At 49.7% G+C, this 19,000-nt stretch overlaps 1 protein-coding gene across 1 annotated transcript; it reads right to left on the bottom strand.

Annotated features, from left to right (window-relative positions):
- Positions 1-113: 113 nt before the first annotated feature.
- Positions 114-17,100, bottom strand: KIF2C (kinesin family member 2C). Its single transcript, XM_075287189.1, has 21 exons — positions 16,976-17,100; positions 14,034-14,128; positions 13,145-13,252; positions 11,780-11,825; positions 9,843-9,956; positions 9,475-9,582; positions 9,291-9,391; positions 8,956-9,051; positions 5,075-5,129; positions 4,824-4,986; positions 4,655-4,745; positions 4,366-4,429; positions 4,121-4,212; positions 3,881-4,023; positions 3,579-3,783; positions 3,315-3,425; positions 2,993-3,060; positions 2,078-2,189; positions 1,803-1,916; positions 1,569-1,692; positions 114-481 (listed from the first exon to the last, which is right to left on the bottom strand). Exons 1-21 carry the CDS (start codon positions 17,037-17,039, stop codon positions 396-398), a joined length of 2,160 nt encoding a protein of 719 aa, XP_075143290.1. The 5' UTR covers positions 17,040-17,100; the 3' UTR covers positions 114-395.
- Between the last annotated feature and the right edge of the window lie 1,900 nt (positions 17,101-19,000).

Raw genomic sequence — 19,000 nt, 5'->3', positions numbered from 1 at the left:
AGCTGCACACGTACACACTCAGATCCCTCAGTCACTCCTCCAGTCATTGCCCAGACTGACGATGAGGGAATTGCACACACAGGAGACACGAGGCAGATAACAATTAAGGCTCTTTTATTGCTGAATATTAAAACTGCTGCGGCAACAGCTGATAAACTATTAAAACTGTACAAAAAAGTCCAAACAGTGAACCCAAGGCAAACACCCCCCGCCCCCCACTAGGGCCAGGTCTACTCCCTCTGCTGGCCAGATGATGAAACGCGATCAATCCACACAATAGCCAGTGGGGGAGGGGGTCTCCACGCACTCACCCTTTATTAGAAACAGACAAAAACATTAAAAATAGACAGACAGTATTTATAATAAGATATTACAGGACACCGCTGACTCAGGGCTCATTTATTGGGCTTCCTCTTTTTACAGATCTGCTTGCTGGCCTGCTCCTCCATCTGCATCGCTGCACGCAGGGACGCCACGCTCTCTGCAGGGAAGACAAAGCCACGTTAACCTCTCATTTAGAGTAAAAGTCTGCAGGAGTCTATAAGAGATGAGACAATATCCTCACACAGTCCTACAGACTATACAGGAGCTTACTGGTGTGCCGTCCATTTTATAAATGGCTTATTACCTTCTCCGGTCACATCCAGAGCAGATACAGTTCAGCTCCACCTTGTCAGAAATGTCAGTACTATTCCGTTATCGGGCCAGCAGAGCCATTCAGTGCTCGCATGGGGACAGCAGTATCGGGAGTTACATCCTAGGACTGACGGCTGGCCCGATGCTTGAGCCCTGTCTCTAGTAGCCAGTACATCGATGCCCCCATCCATCCTCCCAGTGTTGCAACCCCCTCTTCCATCTGTCCTGTACCCTATCCCCACCACACTACTAGGCCTGACCGACACTACTAGTTGCCGGATGCTGCATGAAGTTTGTCCCTCCGGCTTGCCATATCTCCCTGCTATTACTATGGTCGGCACATCCCTTTTAGGAACGACCCGCACTGTACTGAATCTCCACCACCACTTTCAGGACCTGTATTGAGTGCTGAGGTGAGGCCTAGTTGTGTGGCGGGGATAGGGCAAATGTAAGGAGAGCTGGGGTGGGCAGTACTGGGAGGATGGACGTGGGCATTGATGGACTAGAGACAGGGCACAAGCATCAGGCCAGTAGTCAGTCCTCGGATGTAATCCCCAATGCTGCTGACTGCTGTCCCGATGCTAGTACTGAATTGCTCTGCTGGCCTGATAACATAATAGTACTGAAATGTCATTGAGGGTAAGGCTTCATTTAACAGGCCACAAAGCACAGGGGAGGGACTGCAGCTTTGAATGTGAATGGAGACTGTGATTCTGGGTAGGCAGGCAATTTTAACCAGGAAATGTACGGTAAGTTTTCTCGCGCTCCTTATACGTAGACATAGGGGATCAGATTCTCCATTTTCCAGGCTCTTCTATAACACCCCACTTTCCCTTCTTCATAGACCCCTCTGACATTAGTTGCCCCCAGGTGTCTCAGGCCCCTTCTCTAGTGTAAGATGTAGTGGTCCCTCTGACCCCATAATAACTCACCACTCAGGGCAATGAGGACCTTGGAGCTTTCCTGGATTAGATATTCTGTTTGTGTCACAAAACTCTCCATGTCATAATCCGGCTGCTCCGTCATCTCCAACAGGTTGGACCACTCTGGTACCTTCTGCAATATGAAGCAGCCACATATCAGTGAGGAGGCGATTATACAGGGCTGGCGTTACAGAGACCTTACAGTCCCATCTATAGATGCCTGCACAGCTGCAGTGCTCGTACCTGCACCAAGTCTCTTAGCTCCTCCACAGACTTCTCCTCTAGCTCCCCAATACGGCTCATGGCAACCTGGAAACTGTTCAAGTGGGAAGAAAGATCTTCATCCTTCAGTGACAGCTATAAAGAGAGGAGGTGGTGGCGTCAGAAGGAAAGACACGGAGACTGCAGCAATGACAGGGTATAAACCTGGATAGCCAAAAACACAACTAAGACACGAAAAGAAAACCTTTAACTTTGGAGATAAATTCTGACTATGATGGTCAGCGACTGTTACTCACATTATCCGGGTACTCGGAGTCTCCCAGGCTGGACTGAGACTCGTCCCCATTTTCAGTTTCCATCTGCTGGTTCTCGGCAGTTTCTGTGCTGTGAGGGCTCAGCTCCTTCACTCTGGATAGAGAAGCTCCCATTAATGGTTAATGCAGGGATCCCCTCACCATAGAACCCGGACAGACCACTGCTGTGGGGGCCCTTGGCAAGGAGCCACTATGGGGGCGCTCACTGCACAAACTCCCAATAAATAAAATGAATGATGAACAAATCAGAAGTTCCCTTTGCAGCAAGCACAGGTAACAAGCAGTTGTGTCACTTAAAGAGGACCTTTCATGGTCGGGGGCACAGGCAGTTCTATATACTGCTGAATTCAGCGCACTGTCGGCTTTCCCGATCTGTGCCCTGGGTAAAGAGCTATAGGTACCGGTACTGTAGCCCTTTACAGTCAGAAGGGTGTTCCTGACAGTCAGCCAGGTACGTCCTTCTGCACAGCAGAGCCTATAGCGCTGTACAGTGTGAGCGGGGAGGAACGCCCGCCCCCCCCCATAGACGAGTATTATCAGGAGAGGAGAGGGCGTTACTCCCCGCTCACACTGTACAGCGCGATAGGCACTGCTGTGAAGGACTTACCTGACTGTCAGAAACTCCCTTCTGCTTGTAAAGAGTTACGGTACCGGGACCAAAAGGGCTTCACCCAGGGCACAGATTGGGAAAGCCGACAGTGCGCTGAATTCAGCAGTATATAGAACTGCCTGTGTCCCAGACCATGAAAGGTCCTCTTTAAAGGGATTGTCCAGCATAAAAATCCTCTATGTGCAGTCTCCAACTTTAGTTACTGCAATTCCTGAAGTCCGTTCACACCTCATGGAGTAATAGAAGGACGTTGCAGGAATATACTGGGCTATACTACAAATTCCTACCTATCTGCGTATCGTAGGGTGTTCAGCGTGTACTCGCAGGAGTTAAAACCAGGTGAGAGCATCGCAATCTGCAAACCAAGAAGATGGCCGTCATCATACTGCATTATACAAATTATTAGTCATCCAACCATCCGTATACAGGGTCAGAACACACAAAAAGGGATCACCACATAGTGGATGGCACAAGATTAGTGACCCTATAGAAATCTGATGTGAGGAATATTCCAGTCTCCGCTGACAACAGGTAGGGGCTCGGACTGTACATTACACATTCAGGCTTCTCTTACACAACTCCTGATATAATACAGCTGCGTCTGCTTACCATGCAGGTCCGAGAATTCTCCCCAATGAAGGAGTCGCGCAGAATTTGGGTTAGTTTACTCTCTCGGAAGGGAGTGTGAGATTTGTTCTGTCCCAGAGCTCGGATACATTCCTAAGGAGCAAGAAACAAGTCACAAAGCAAATCTGGATTGGAACACAAGACCCTGATCCGTGCACATATGTAAGGCAGACATCCAGGCTCATTACAGAGGACACAGCCCATGACAAGGGATCGGGGTTTCCATTGTCCTTTGCACCCAGTTACCTTTAAGGCCAATAAGCTGCGGTTTATCTCGGCTCCCTCCATGCGGGTGATGCGGTCCGCACTGGCCGTGTCTGCGCCTCGCTCATTTCCGGCCAGATCTACCAAAGAGAACTTGCCATGGAGCCTCCCCCTCCTCCGCAGGATGATCTGCAGACAGGCGTGAGAGCGCGAAGAGCTGTTGTTTGCAAAGGTCTGACCTGAAGTTCTGTGAAAAGGTGAAATCATCATCAGGATCTACAGAAGCCGCTCAGGATAAGATTCCCTCTTCCTGTAAGTGTCCCCAGCATAGGCTCAGCACTTACCTGCAGGCACTGCCAACCTCAATCATTTTGAAGACGTCTTCGGCACAGGTGACGACCTTCTCCACCAGTCCCACCACCTGCACCTCCTGCTTTGCATCTTCCAGGACTCGTAGCTTCGCCTTCTTATTTAGGAGATCAAACACCTAAAATGAAGATGAAGTCTCCAGTTACCTCCTGAGCATCTAAAGTAACCGCAGAAGGAACAGCAATCCACAAACCAACCCCCCCGAAACCACCCACCTTTCCATTATAGATCTCGAAGAATGTCACAAACACCTCCAGGTCCAGATCTTTGTATCGTGGCTGGGAAAGCAGGAGGAAGACATCTCGTGCTGTGGAGATGCATGCAGAATAGAGCTCAGACGATAGGACTACAACTCCCAGCATGCACTACCCTCCACTATAACCACAATGTGACCTACAGAGGTCACAGTCAAAGAGCCTTCCAGTGTCAGAGAACAAAGACATCAGACCCATACACTTACATGCAAATGCATAGATGCCCGTTGTGACATTCTGGTTTTTCCCCAAGAAGTCTCCTCCCATCGTCTACAGAGGTGAAAGGGTTAAAAAAAATTAATCAGGTGTCCAACATCAAATGAGAAGTCCGTTTACTTTTCCTGCTGTGCAGAGATCTGGTCATCTAAAGTTATAGGCCCAAAGCCTGAGGCTGCACTACTGAGACAATCCAGTGACCATGGTCAGAGTCCACATCCTGCGTGACCCGAGCAGCACAGAGGGGTGTAAGTCCCCCCCACAAGAGTCACTACTTACATGGGTCTTCCCGCTCCCAGTCTGGCCATAGGCGAAGCATGTAGCCTTCCCGCCTTCGAATAAGGAGTGGACCAGAGGTCTGGCAGTGAATCTGGAGGTCACACAGAGCTACACGTCACATCTCATGTCATACATGTAACGCTGCACATCACCAGGCCTCGCATCTCACCTGTATACCATCTCATTAGACGCGCTCTCATCAAACGTGTAGTCAAAGCGGAAGGCCTGGTTCTCCAGATACTTGGTCAGATCCACCTTCAGCTTGGGCTCGTGAACTAGAACAACATGCTTACTGGGAACGGAAATGATATCAATCTCCCTCTTAACCAGTTCTGAGGAGGAAGGAGAAGGAAGATTAACATGGAGCTGCTAATGTATATAATATATACACATAAACATCACACTGAAAACTTCACAGACCTTGTTTGTTAAGAGGACGCTTTCTGACACAAACACAGATACGGTGTTCTTCAGCCTGGAATAGATAACCACAACCTGTATTATACTCCAGAGCTGCGCTCACTATTCTGCTGGTAGAGTCACTGTGTACATACATTACATTACTTATCCTGTATTATACCCCAGAGCTGCGCTCACTATTCTGCTGGTACAGTCACTGTGTACATACATTACATTACTTATCCTGTATTATACCCCAGAGCTGCGCTCACTATTCTGCTGGTACAGTCACTGTGTACATACATTACATTACTTATCCTGTATTATACTCCAGAGCTGCGCTCACTATTCTGCTGGTGCAGTCACTGTGTACATACATTACATTACTTATCCTGTATTATACTCCAGAGCTGCGCTCACTATTCTGCTGGTGCAGTCACTGTGTACATACATTACATTACTTATCCTGTATTATACTCCAGAGCTGCGCTCACTATTCTGCTGGTACAGTCACTGTGTACATACATTACATTACTTATCCTGTATTATACTCCAGAGCTGCGCTCACTATTCTGCTGGTACAGTCACTGTGTACATACATTACATTACTTATCCTGTATTATACTCCAGAGCTGCGCTCACTATTCTGCTGGTGCAGTCACTGTGTACATACATTACATTACTTATCCTGTATTATACTCCAGAGCCGCGCTCACTATTCTGCTGGTACAGTCACTGTGTATATACATTACATTACCTATCCTGTATTATACTGCAGAGCTGCGCTCACTATTCTGCTGGTCACTGTGTACATACATTACATTACTTATCCTGTATTATACTGCAGAGCTGCACTCACTATTCTGCTGGTGCAGTCACTGTGTACATACATTACATTACCTATCCTGTATTATACTGCAGAGCTGCACTCACTATTCTGCTGGTACAGTCACTGTGTACATACATTACATTACTTATCCTGTATTATACTCCAGAGCTGCGCTCACTATTCTGCTGGTGCAGTCACTGTGTACATACATTACATTACTTATCCTGTATTATACTCCAGAGCTGCGCTCACTATTCTGCTGGTACAGTCACTGTGTACATACATTACATTACTTATCCTGTATTATACTCCAGAGCCGCGCTCACTATTCTGCTGGTGCAGTCACTGTGTACATACATTACATTACTTATCCTGTATTATACTCCAGAGCCGCGCTCACTATTCTGCTGGTACAGTCACTGTGTATATACATTACATTACCTATCCTGTATTATACTGCAGAGCTGCGCTCACTATTCTGCTGGTCACTGTGTACATACATTACATTACTTATCCTGTATTATACTGCAGAGCTGCACTCACTATTCTGCTGGTGCAGTCACTGTGTACATACATTACATTACCTATCCTGTATTATACTGCAGAGCTGCACTCACTATTCTGCTGGTACAGTCACTGTGTACATACATTACATTACTTATCCTGTATTATACTCCAGAGCTGCACTCACTATTCTGCTGGTGCAGTCACTGTGTACATACATTACATTACTTATCCTGTATTATACTCCAGAGCTGCGCTCACTATTCTGCTGGTAGAGTCACTGTGTACATACATTACATTACTTATCCTGTATTATACTCCAGAGCTGCGCTCACTATTCTGCTGGTACAGTCACTGTGTACATACATTACATTACTTATCCTGTATTATACTCCAGAGCTGCGCTCACTATTCTGCTGGTAGAGTCACTGTGTACATACATTACATTACTTATCCTGTATTATACCCCAGAGCTGCGCTCACTATTCTGCTGGTAGAGTCACTGTGTACATACATTACATTACTTATCCTGTATTATACCCCAGAGCTGCGCTCACTATTCTGCTGGTACAGTCACTGTGTACATACATTACATTACTTATCCTGTATTATACCCCAGAGCTGCGCTCACTATTCTGCTGGTACAGTCACTGTGTACATACATTACATTACTTATACTGTATTATACCCCAGAGCTGCGCTCACTATTCTGCTGGTACAGTCACTGTGTACATACATTACATTACTTATCCTGTATTATACTCCAGAGCTGCGCTCACTATTCTGCTGGTACAGTCACTGTGTACATACATTACATTACTTATCCTGTATTATACTCCAGAGCTGCGCTCACTATTCTGCTGGTACAGTCACTGTGTACATACATTACATTACTTATCCTGTATTATACTCCAGAGCTGCGCTCACTATTCTGCTGGTGCAGTCACTGTGTACATACATTACATTACTTATCCTGTATTATACTCCAGAGCCGCGCTCACTATTCTGCTGGTACAGTCACTGTGTATATACATTACATTACCTATCCTGTATTATACTGCAGAGCTGCGCTCACTATTCTGCTGGTCACTGTGTACATACATTACATTACTTATCCTGTATTATACTCCAGAGCTGCGCTCACTATTCTGCTGGTACAGTCACTGTGTACATACATTACATTACTTATCCTGTATTATACTGCAGAGCTGCACTCACTATTCTGCTGGTGCAGTCACTGTGTACATACATTACATTACTTATCCTGTATTATACTGCAGAGCTGCGCTCACTATTCTGCTGGTACAGTCACTGTGTACATACATTACATTACTTATCCTGTATTATACTGCAGAGCTGCGCTCACTATTCTGCTGGTCACTGTGTACATACATTACATTACTTATCCTGTATTATACTCCAGAGCTGCACTCACTATTCTGCTGGTGCAGTCACTGTGTACATACATTACATTACCTATCCTGTATTATACTCCAGAGCTGCGCTCACTATTCTGCTGGTACAGTCACTGTGTACATACATTACTTATCCTGTATTATACCCCAGAGCTGCGCTCATTATTCTGCTGGTACAGTCACTGTGTACATACATTACATTACCTATCCTGTATTATACTCCAGAGCTGCGCTCACTATTCTGCTGGTGCAGTCACTGTGTACATACATTACATTACTTATCCTGTATTATACTCCAGAGCTGCGCTCACTATTCTGCTGGTGCAGTCACTGTGCACATACATTACATTACTTATCCTGTATTATACCCCAGAGCTGCGCTCACTATTCTGCTGGTACAGTCACTGTGTACATACATTACATTACCTATCCTGTATTATACTGCAGAGCTGCGCTCACTATTCTGCTGGTGCAGTCACTGTGTACATACATTACATTACTTATCCTGTATTATACTGCAGAGCTGCGCTCACTATTCTGCTGGTGCAGTCACTGTGTACATACATTACATTACTTATCCTGTATTATACCCCAGAGCTGCGCTCACTATTCTGCTGGTACAGTCACTGTGTACATACATTACATTACTTATCCTGTATTATACTCCAGAGCTGCGCTCACTATTCTGCTGGTACAGTCACTGTGCACATACATTACATTACTTATCCTGTATTATACTCCAGAGCTGCGCTCACTATTCTGCTGGTGCAGTCACTGTGTACATACATTACATTACTTATCCTGTATTATACTCCAGAGCTGCGCTCACTATTCTGCTGGTGCAGTCACTGTGTACATACATTACTTATCCTGTATTATACTCCAGAGCTGCGCTCACTATTCTGCTGGTGCAGTCACTGTGTACATACATTACTTATCATGTATTATACTCCAGAGCTGCGCTCACTATTCTGCTGGTACAGTCACTGTGTACATACATTACATTACTTATCCTGTATTATACTCCAGAGCTGCGCTCACTATTCTGCTGGTGCAGTCACTGTGTACATACAGGTTTCTGAGCTGGCTGATAACAGGGAGCAGTAGACTTCTCGGTACCTGTGGTCCCCTATATCAGTGTGGTTTGCTCTTACCAGGTCGTTCATATTCAGTCGCTGACAGTCTAACGTTGCTCGAAATTCTTTGATCATCTTTCCAAATTCCCAGTTTGGCACGCTGGTATCATAATCCTGCACACGAGAGAAGCAGCAAAATAAGCGTGGCCGGTCCCATCACCTGGAGATCTCCTGGCATTGAATGGCTGCCTCAGATTACAGGCCTGCCCCCTCTACAGTTTGGGGTGTGGGGGGATTCTCCCTGTTCTGCCCCTCCTCCCCCCACATTGCTGGTGCCGCTCATCTCCTGTCAGAAGAAAGCTGGTTCTAATAAATCATTCGCACCCAGCACGTTCTCTCCGCCCCTCCCCCACCTGTGCCCGCTTGCTCCTCAGCTCGGTGTTCTGCGCTCGCTTTTCCTCTCGTTTATTCTTCATTTTTTCCATTTCCTTCACAATATTTGATTTTCTTCTGGCTGCAAATAAAGAAAGTGAAATGGATAGCCATTAAGACCCCCCACCTTCTATGCAGCCCCCCTCCCCCTCCTGTCGTCCTCACCTTGGCTGCTCTTCGCAGTAGCAGTTGAGTCGTCGTCGGTCTCGGCCACTCGCGGTAGGAGCCGGTGTTCGCCGACACTGCTCAGTTTTGTGGATCGAGTTCTTACACCTGGTGGGAGGAGCCAAGATTTACTATAAAAAGCCCTTGTTCCTTTAAGAGTCAAGGATCCCCACCACCACCACAGTCTATCCGCATCTGGGAAAGCTGGGTGACAAGTATTCACTCTACTTTCCCAGACTCCTGAAATCTCTTCAGTCCATGTGTGCCGGGTTACACAACTAATCAGTCACCCAGCTTTCCCACAATCAGATCAGACTTATACTGCACAGCTGGAAGAGAAGAGAACACGGACAGGACACCGCACTCACCAGGATTTGGGGTCGGCTGCACAACGGGCTGTGGCGTTACCTCCACCTCCATCTCCTGGTCGGCCAGTAGAGTCTCTGGGATGGCGGTCATGCGGGAGGAGCGTCCGCGCAGAGCTGAAACACCAAGACAAGGAGTGAGATGTGCGAGCCTCAAACAGCGGGGCCCCAAAGTCATGTGACACCAGGAAACCACAATCGTCATGGCGGAGGATACACCCGATTACAGTGAAGCGGCAGCGCTGTCACCGCGTGCACTAGTCAGTGACTAAGACCTGAAGAGAGAGAGCGACAGAGAGACAGACCGCGAGAGAGAGCCCCCTCAGCGCCATGAGTGCATTAGAAAGCAGGTGGGAAGCTTTGTACTGATCCAGAGTTCCATGTTGTAGACTCTAGTCACATCCAGAGCTGCAGTCACAAGACATTGGTGGTGTCCTGAGACCTTGTGGAGCAGAAGGGGTGACGCATAACTGCAGGGTCCCTCTTCCGGACCCCCCTCGGGATCAGTAAAAGATTCTGTGGTGTAAATTTACAGTTAAAACGTGAATCAGAAAGTTTAGATGAGGATTCTCTAAAGTCAGAACCGCCCGGCGCCAAATGTGATTAGTGACCGGGACTGCGCAGCGGCTGGAGGATTATCCAGAACCTCCCCCTATAGATGGGTGTGACACATGCAGACCACTGCTGCCACTTTACAGGTGGGGGTCCTGGATAAGCGGAGGGAGAAGCGGCGGCCGTGACGTGTTACCTGTCTGCGCTCCGCTGTCTGACACCGCAGAATTCTGCTGAGACACTTGAGGACAGAAACGAGGATCAGAGTCAGACATGAAATATTCACCTGCAGGTCGTATGTCAGGGTAATGTGATCATGGGGTGTACACGGGGGAGCAGCGGGGGATGGGCCGAGCCCAGGGTGTGGCAAACATGGTGGAACCCAGGAAGATACATTATAATCAGGTGTCACCTTCTGTATAGTACAAACCCATCTGCTCATCTGTTCCTGGGACAGCTGGGTCACCATTACAGCGCCAGGCATCCAGAACTATGGACAAGCTCTAATGGCTGCCATATTGCTTGTCACCCAGCTTTCCCAGGAACACACAGAGCTTAAAAAACCCACCCACAAAAAGAGTGGGAGAGATAATTAGTCCTCATTATGACACGACCCCAGTATGGATAAGATGGCGAGACCCTCTAGGCAGCCATATCCCAGCATAGCATTGTGCCCAGCTTTCCAAGAGTCCTGAACAGATCTGACCGGCAGGATCTATATACATGCATGACTTAGTGAAAGCTTGGGAAAGTTGGGTCATAGTCCCCAGGAGATGAAATGGCGGCTATATTAGCGCTATATTACTCGCCACCCAGCTTTCCCAGAAACTAAACAACATGACAGAGGTCACTGAAGGGTTTCTATCCCCCAGGGACCCTGCAGATTTTGTAGGGTAGGGGCAGGTTTCCTGGTGGTGCAGGACACCCCCAACACTTCCTCTTTAGACGACATCTCAGCCATAAATCAGACTGAATCCTGGAAATAACCTGCAGTGGGGCCCGAGGCAGCACCGCACCATCCTATATGGGGACGCAAGCAAGAAATCCTATTTATAACCCACCCAAACTGCCCGCACATGACATAGGAGACGGGGGGCAGAGGCGGAAAAACTGCAACCCCCCCCTCTACACTCCAGGGTCCGATCCGGTAGGTTACCATAGTACCCAACATAACAGGCCCACTAGGGGCAGCACAGCGGGATCTGGGCATGGAGTGTGGATTCCTGCAGGGTTCACTGCCACAAATAAGCGACATTGTATAGAAGAGAATCTCATCAGCATTAAGACGACATGGATAGCCAACATGATGCTGGTCACTGCTGAGGGTTTGTTACAATGTATCTGTATAGACTGACCAGACTGCAGGGGGCAGCGGGTACAGCTCTCACCTTCCTTGGGCGCAGGAATCCTGGAGATGGTTTTTCTTCTTTGGTTCTAGTGGAAGGAGATAAAAGGAGAATAATCAGAGACATGAAGGGTTAATAATGGCCGGCTTAAAGGGGGTGGAGGAGGCTAGTAAAATAGGAGGAGGTGCGGGCTATAGAATAAAGCCGCATTACTTGTCATTCGCCACAGCGGTGAGGTCATGTCCACGAGATCGGTGTACGGCTGACCCATGGCAGAGGGTGCAGGTAGGTAGAAATACAGATTTATTCTATAGACCCTCCCCTCTGACTACATGGCATTATTAAAAATTCTATAGAGACCCTTTAAAGGGATCCTATCAGTCAGACAATTTTTTTGTAGGTACCACATCGGAATAGCCTTAAGAAAGGCTCATCTTCTACCTTTCATCGTCTTCTTCGTGCTGCCGTTCACCTACAATCCTGGTTTTTCTCTGTATATAAATTGGCTCTCTCGCAGCACTGGGGGAGGGTCCCAGCACTCAGACAGCACTGGGGGCGTCCCCAATGCTGCAAGAGAACTCTCCAGCGCCACCTCCTCTTCGGCAGAGTCATCTTCCTCCTCTTCTTCTGGCGGTGGGTTGTAACTTCTAGGCCTCAGGCAGAGCAGACTGCACATGCCCACAGGCCATGAGAAAATGGCTGCTTACAATACTGTGCAAGCGGCCATTTTCTCGTGGCCTGTGGGCATGCTCAGTCTGCTCTGCCCATGGCCTTAGACGTTACAAGCCACCACCAGAAGAAGAGGCTGAAGATGACGCTGCTGAAGAAGAGGAGGAGGCGGCGCAGGAGAGAGTTCTCTCGCAGCATTGGGGACACCCCCAGTGCTGTCTGAGCGCTGGGACCCTCCCTCAGTGCTGCGAGAGCTAATTTACATACCGAGAAAAAAAAAACGGTATTGTAGGCGAACGGCGGCATGGAGAAGACAAAGAAAGGTAGGAGAAGAAAGAAGAATAGCCTTACTTAAGGTTATTCCGACATGGTACTTACAAGAAATTGTGTCCGACTGATAGGATCCCTTTAACCTCCAGAGCCTGCACCACACAAGGGCTACAGGGTAAGAAAGCCGACCTGTGTCCGTCCCTAAGGTAACACCGCAGGGAAATGGGGCAGATTTACCAATACACTGCACATAAATAACGTAGAGGAGTAATATTGGCGCGAGTCTCTTCTCTTCCTAGAGCCCATACAGAGTTACTAGAACATCCTACTACGTCTGCAACATCTGCTCGACCCGCAGGTCACCCCAAGGATGGCAGAGGAGCCACATAACACACGAGTGACTGCCACCCCCTATGTACACGTTTGTATGCACATTACTAGCACGCCCTGCCGCAGTCTGGCTGTTACCTGGGAGGCCATGTTCTTCTGTGGAGGCATGTTCTCCTTCGCACACGGGGGGTCATCAGCAGCTTCCAGTAACTCGGGGTTTATGGTCACCACATCACTGAATGAAATCTGCAAAAACAGGGTTGAAATCCGCCTATCACCCAGAGGAATGTGTGAGCAGCGAGGGATCCCCTAAACCAGAGTGGGGGGCAGCTCATCCCTGTACTGGAGCCCTGCACTGAGCGGTCTCAGGACAGATCCCGGCAGCTAATCTTAGTAAATCTCTAATCACATCATTACAGCAGAGCAGTGAAGTGAGAGGAGGGGGGGCGGTGTCCTGTTACCCCCAGTTATTTCAGGAAGCATTGCTCACATGCCCCTACAATTACACAGGGCACAGAAACTGCCCCCAGAAGGAGTCTAGCACAGGTGGTCTACTTAAAGAAACCTCAGGAGAGGACTAAAGACATGGACTACAGGAGAGCTGCACCCCAATGTCCCAGGGCCAGGCTGCAATACCACACACGGCCTGTGGACATAAAGCAGCCATGTTTTTCTCATTCATTAAAGGGGTTCTCCAGGTGGTCTATGTGCACCCACTTCCTCCAGGGGTTCTGGGCTGGCTCCAACCCCAGGTCATGTGATAGGAACCAGCCCAAGTCGCTCCATGACCCCTAGCACAAGGGCTGGATCTGGCCACATGACCTGGGCTACAGTGCCTAAAAACCCTGGAGGATGTAAGTGCACACGGCTACCCCAGAGAACCCCTCAGCCATAACTAACAGGGCTGTATTAGGAGTTCAGCTCTTGAGGTCTTCCCAGAAACATTCTATATTACAGTCAGTTCTGCCCTCCATGTTGTGTAGTGAGGAGTCAGGGGGGGGGGGGTCACTATGGCTGCACAACGCACCTCCTTCCCTTTACTCGTTCCACCTTCCTTCCATTCCACATGCACGGACAGCCGCTCCAGGTCTATAGAGGTTATGTTTGCGCCGTGGATCAACCCTGAAATACAGAAGACAAGTCATGTGACCAGAAAGTAATAAGCCTGCGTTCACATGGAGTTGTTTGGCTCAGGCATCTGGTCAGGAAACTGACTCAAATTACTCCTCCAAAACACGCCTCACCATACAGTCCTATATACAGTCCTACGGTCACCATACAGTCCTACGGTCACCATACAGTCCTATATACAGTCCTACAGTCACCATACAGTCCTATATACAGTCCTACGGTCACCATACAGTCCTATATACAGTCCTACGGTCACCATACAGTCCTATATACAGTCCTACGGTCACCATACAGTCCTATATACAGTCCTACGGTCACCATACAGTCCTATATACAGTCCTACGGTCACCATACAGTCCTATATACAGTCCTACGGTCACCATACAGTCCTACAGTCACCATACAGTCCTATATACAGTCACCCTACAGTCCTATATACAGTCCTACGGTCACCATACAGTCCTACGGTCACCATACAGTCCTACGGTCACCATACAGTCCTACGGTCACCATACAGTCCTACGGTCACCATACAGTCCTATATACAGTCCTATATACAGTCACCCTACGGTCACCATACAGTCCTATATACAGTCACCCTACGGTCACCATACAGTCACCCTACGGTCACCATACAGTCACCATACAGTCACCATACAGTCACCATACAGTCACCATACAGTCACCATACAGTCACCATACGGTCACCATACGGTCACCATACGGTCACCCTACGGTCACCCTACGGTCACCATACAGTCACCATACAGTCACCATACAGTCACCATACAGTCACCATACGGTCACCATACGGTCACCATACGGTCACCCTACGGTCACCCTACGGTCACCCTACGGTCACCCTACGGTCACCATACAGTCCTACGGTCACCATACAATCCTACGGTCACCATACAGTCCTATATACAGTCCTACGGTCTCCATACAGTCCTACGGTCACCATACAGTCCTATATACAGTCCTACGGTCACCATACAGTCCTATATAATACACGTGTAAAAATGTCATTGAAGTCAATGGAGTCTGATTTTTGTATTGTGAAACAATGAGCGCGCGTTTACTGTGTATGCGCATCAGCCCTCACTGCACTGCAGAAATGAGGGGCGAGTGACAATTGTTCTGCCAATATTTATCCGCCATTGTTATCTCGCACCAAACTAACTCAGGCCTCGTTCACATCTGCGCCCGATCTCCGATTTGCAGGTTTCCGTTTCCTGCCTGAAACTGAACCGGAGACAGAAACTGAGATCGGGCGCAGATATGAACCCAGCGTCAGGTTAAGGGAACGCTCGGTCTGCGCCGCTCCCGCCAGGTTACATCAGTGATCCCAGTGACACCAGGACAGCCCCGCCCATTTGATCACAGCAGGCCAATCACAGGGCTCAGAGGGAGGGTAAGTATTAGGGTTATATTGTGGCCCCCAGTTACTATACAATTACTGATGGGGGGCAGGGGATAGTCTAAGAAGGGGCTTATATTATTAAGGAGGATGGTTTATGAGGGGGCGGTATAATAACTGGTGTGGCGATATAAGGGGCTCATCTGTATGGTGTACGGGCAAAGAGGGGGCGGTTATTACTGGGGCACAAATGGGGATTAAATTAATGGAGTTTTCAGATGGGAACTGATTTTTGATAGTGATGATCTATCCACAGGACAGGACCTCAGTCTGATCTGTTGGGGTTCTAGCGGCCTCCATGTGCTGATCGCTGCACAGGACGCAGCACTCTTACTAGTCTAGTAATAGGAGGGGCACAGCAGCGCCATCCTCTGTATAGTGGGGGTTCTGTGAAGGACATTTGGGGCATTTTTTGTGGTTAATGGACAATAGTGCTGATACAAGATACCGAACTATCAGCTGTGAGCAGGAGATCTCACCACCTACCAAAGGACCTGCCACATGTTATCATGATAGCTGCATATGTCCCCCACCTTTGCAAAAAATGTTTTTCTGCCTGTTATATCTACATGATGTGACCCCCCTCCTCGTGTCCTCCAACCACGGTCGGGCTGTATTATTAACATCACTCCACACAGAGAACTAAATGATCCTGCAGTGTGTCTGTGTTTCTTATTAGTTGCTCTGATTCCTAGGATTTCTCTATCTGCCATGAGCTTGTTATATACTACTGTACATCTATGACACTATCACTGAAATTTCCCCATTGTGGGACTATTAAAGGAATATCTTATCTTATCTTCTGGGTAATTGCAGTGCTGTTCCTATTGCCTGAATAGGTGCAATGGGGCTTCCTGTCCACAGCAGTGTCTGGTACCTGGAAGCTGCGGATAAAGCTGATCTGTGCGGGGCTCGGGTGTCGAACCCTGACAAATGACATACTGACATACCGATGTGCCGCCCTGTGCGGAGATCATCAGTATATAACAATAGGCTGGAAAACCCCTTTACCTGATACTTGTTAGGATAGAAGTGTGTGCAGCGCAGTTACATCATGGAGGGCGTCACTGTGTGGAGGTCGTGTGCTACCGGGGCCTCGTATAGAAGTATTACCGGTCTATATATCATGTGTATTGTCTGTATAGCGGCGCACACACACATACCCACCGCGGCACCTCAGGCACTACAACCCCCAGCATCACACTGCACTACAGCACAGGGGCCCGGGACCGGCTAGCGGTGTGACAGGCCAAGCAGCCAATCAGAGCGCCGGACCGCAGCGGCGCTGTCACCCAAGAGCCAATCAGAGGGCACAGCGACAACAACAGGGGCGCGGTTACGGTTTAAATTTTCCTCACCGATGGGAGATCCGGGGGGGGGGGGGGCAGCGGAGGGTCCCGGGGCCGCCCCGCACTCACCGTTACTCCGCATGATCTTGATGACTAGGCCGTTCCCTAGTCTGCTCGCCAACAACTGCTCCATTATCGCAAACTACAGCCAGAGATTGTGTGAGATGAGATCGGTGTGAGCGCCGCCGCCTCTGCCGTGTCCCTGGCCAGCACCGGTGTCGTCGGTCTCCAGCACCGTCACCCAGGACTTGTCCGCCGCCACTTTTTAAACAAGACCCGCCCCCTGCTTTTATGTCACGTGAGACTACAAAGCCCAGCCAGCCAATCACAGAGCATTTAGAGAAGTGAGGAGCAGCCAATCCATGACGGCTACGTCATAGATTATTCCTGATGCTAACGCTTCGTAGCCCGAGGTGCCTCACGGCAGAGCGCATGCGCGGGAACGGTCAAGCGCTACCAGGCAGGGGCGGGCCTGTACTTATGAGATGTCCTCTATGTCCGCCATTGTTCTGGAGCTCACCTCATAGCGATTACATAAGAGAGCTTCACAAAGATGGCGCCATAGCTTTGTTATCACCTAAATCTCTGGTGATCTGATTTTATTAATACATGACGTCACCAGTACCCTATAAAGGAAGCGGTAACCAAAGTATAGTGACGTCAACAACCCTACAGTAAAGCCTGCATTACCAAACTATAATGACGTCACCAGTGCCCACATAGTCCAGCAGTACTGAGGGGAGGTAACATGAGCAACAAAGGTGAGATTACATGGAAGGCTGAGATTATTCCATTGTTTGTTACAGGACCGGGGTCCGCACCGTATACACAGCACACAACGCGTACGGGACCGGGGTCCGCACCGTATACATAGCACCCACTGCGTACAGGACCGGGGTCCGCACCGTATACACAGCACCCAACGCCTACGGGACCAGGGTCCACACCGTATACACAGCACCCACTGCGTACAGGACCGGGGTCCGCACCGTATACACAGCACCCACTGCGTACGGGACCGGGGTCCGCACCGTATACACAGCACCCACTGCGTACGGGACCGGGGTCCGCACCGTATACACAGCACCCACTGCGTACGGGACCAGGGTCCACACCGTATACACAGCACCCACTGCGTACGGGACCGGGGTCCGCACCGTATACACAGCACCCACTGCGTACAGGACCGGGGTCCGCACCGTATACACAGCACACAACGCGTACGGGACCGGGGTCCGCACCGTATACATAGCACCCACTGCGTACAGGACCGGGGTCCGCACCGTATACACAGCACACAACGCGTACGGGACCGGGGTCCGCACCGTATACACAGCACCCAACGCCTACGGGACCAGGGTCCGCACCGTATACACAGCACCCACTGCGTACAGGACCGGGGTCCGCACCGTATACACAGCACCCACTGCGTACGGGACCGGGGTCCGCACCGTATACACAGCACCCACTGCGTACGGGACCGGGGTCCGCACCGTATACACAGCACACAACGCGTACGGGACCGGGGTCCGCACCGTATACATAGCACCCACTGCGTACAGGACCGGGGTCCGCACCGTATACACAGCACACAACGCGTACGGGACCGGGGTCCGCACCGTATACACAGCACCCAACGCCTACGGGACCAGGGTCCGCACCGTATACACAGCACCCACTGCGTACAGGACCGGGGTCCGCACCGTATACACAGCACCCACTGCGTACGGGACTGGGGTCCGCACCGTATACACAGCACCCACTGCGTACAGGACCGGGGTCCGCACCGTATACACAGCACCCACTGCGTACAGGACCGGGGTCCGCACCGTATACACAGCACACAACGCGTACGGGACCGGGGTCCGCACCGTATACATAGCACCCACTGCGTACAGGACCGGGGTCCGCACCGTATACACAGCACACAACGCGTACGGGACCGGGGTCCGCACCGTATACACAGCACCCAACGCCTACGGGACCAGGGTCCGCACCGTATACACAGCACCCACTGCGTACAGGACCGGGGTCCGCACCGTATACACAGCACCCACTGCGTACGGGACCGGGGTCCGCACCGTATACACAGCA

This window comes from Leptodactylus fuscus, chromosome 9, assembly GCF_031893055.1.
Source record: "Leptodactylus fuscus isolate aLepFus1 chromosome 9, aLepFus1.hap2, whole genome shotgun sequence".
Lineage (NCBI taxonomy): Eukaryota > Metazoa > Chordata > Amphibia > Anura > Leptodactylidae > Leptodactylus > Leptodactylus fuscus.
This window is presented reverse-complemented; position numbering and strand designations above follow the sequence as displayed.

Coding starts and splice junctions, on each gene's coding strand:
- KIF2C (XM_075287189.1), bottom strand. CDS start 17,039: ATGGAGCAGTTGTTGGCGAGCAGACTAGGGAACGGCCTAGTCATCAAG. Junction 11,826..13,144: donor AGAAGAACATGGCCTCCCAG/GTAACAGCCAGA, acceptor TCCTTCCACTAG/AACCAAAGAAGAAAAACCAT. Junction 1,693..1,802: donor AGCTAAGAGACTTGGTGCAG/GTACGAGCACTG, acceptor TTCATATTGCAG/AAGGTACCAGAGTGGTCCAA.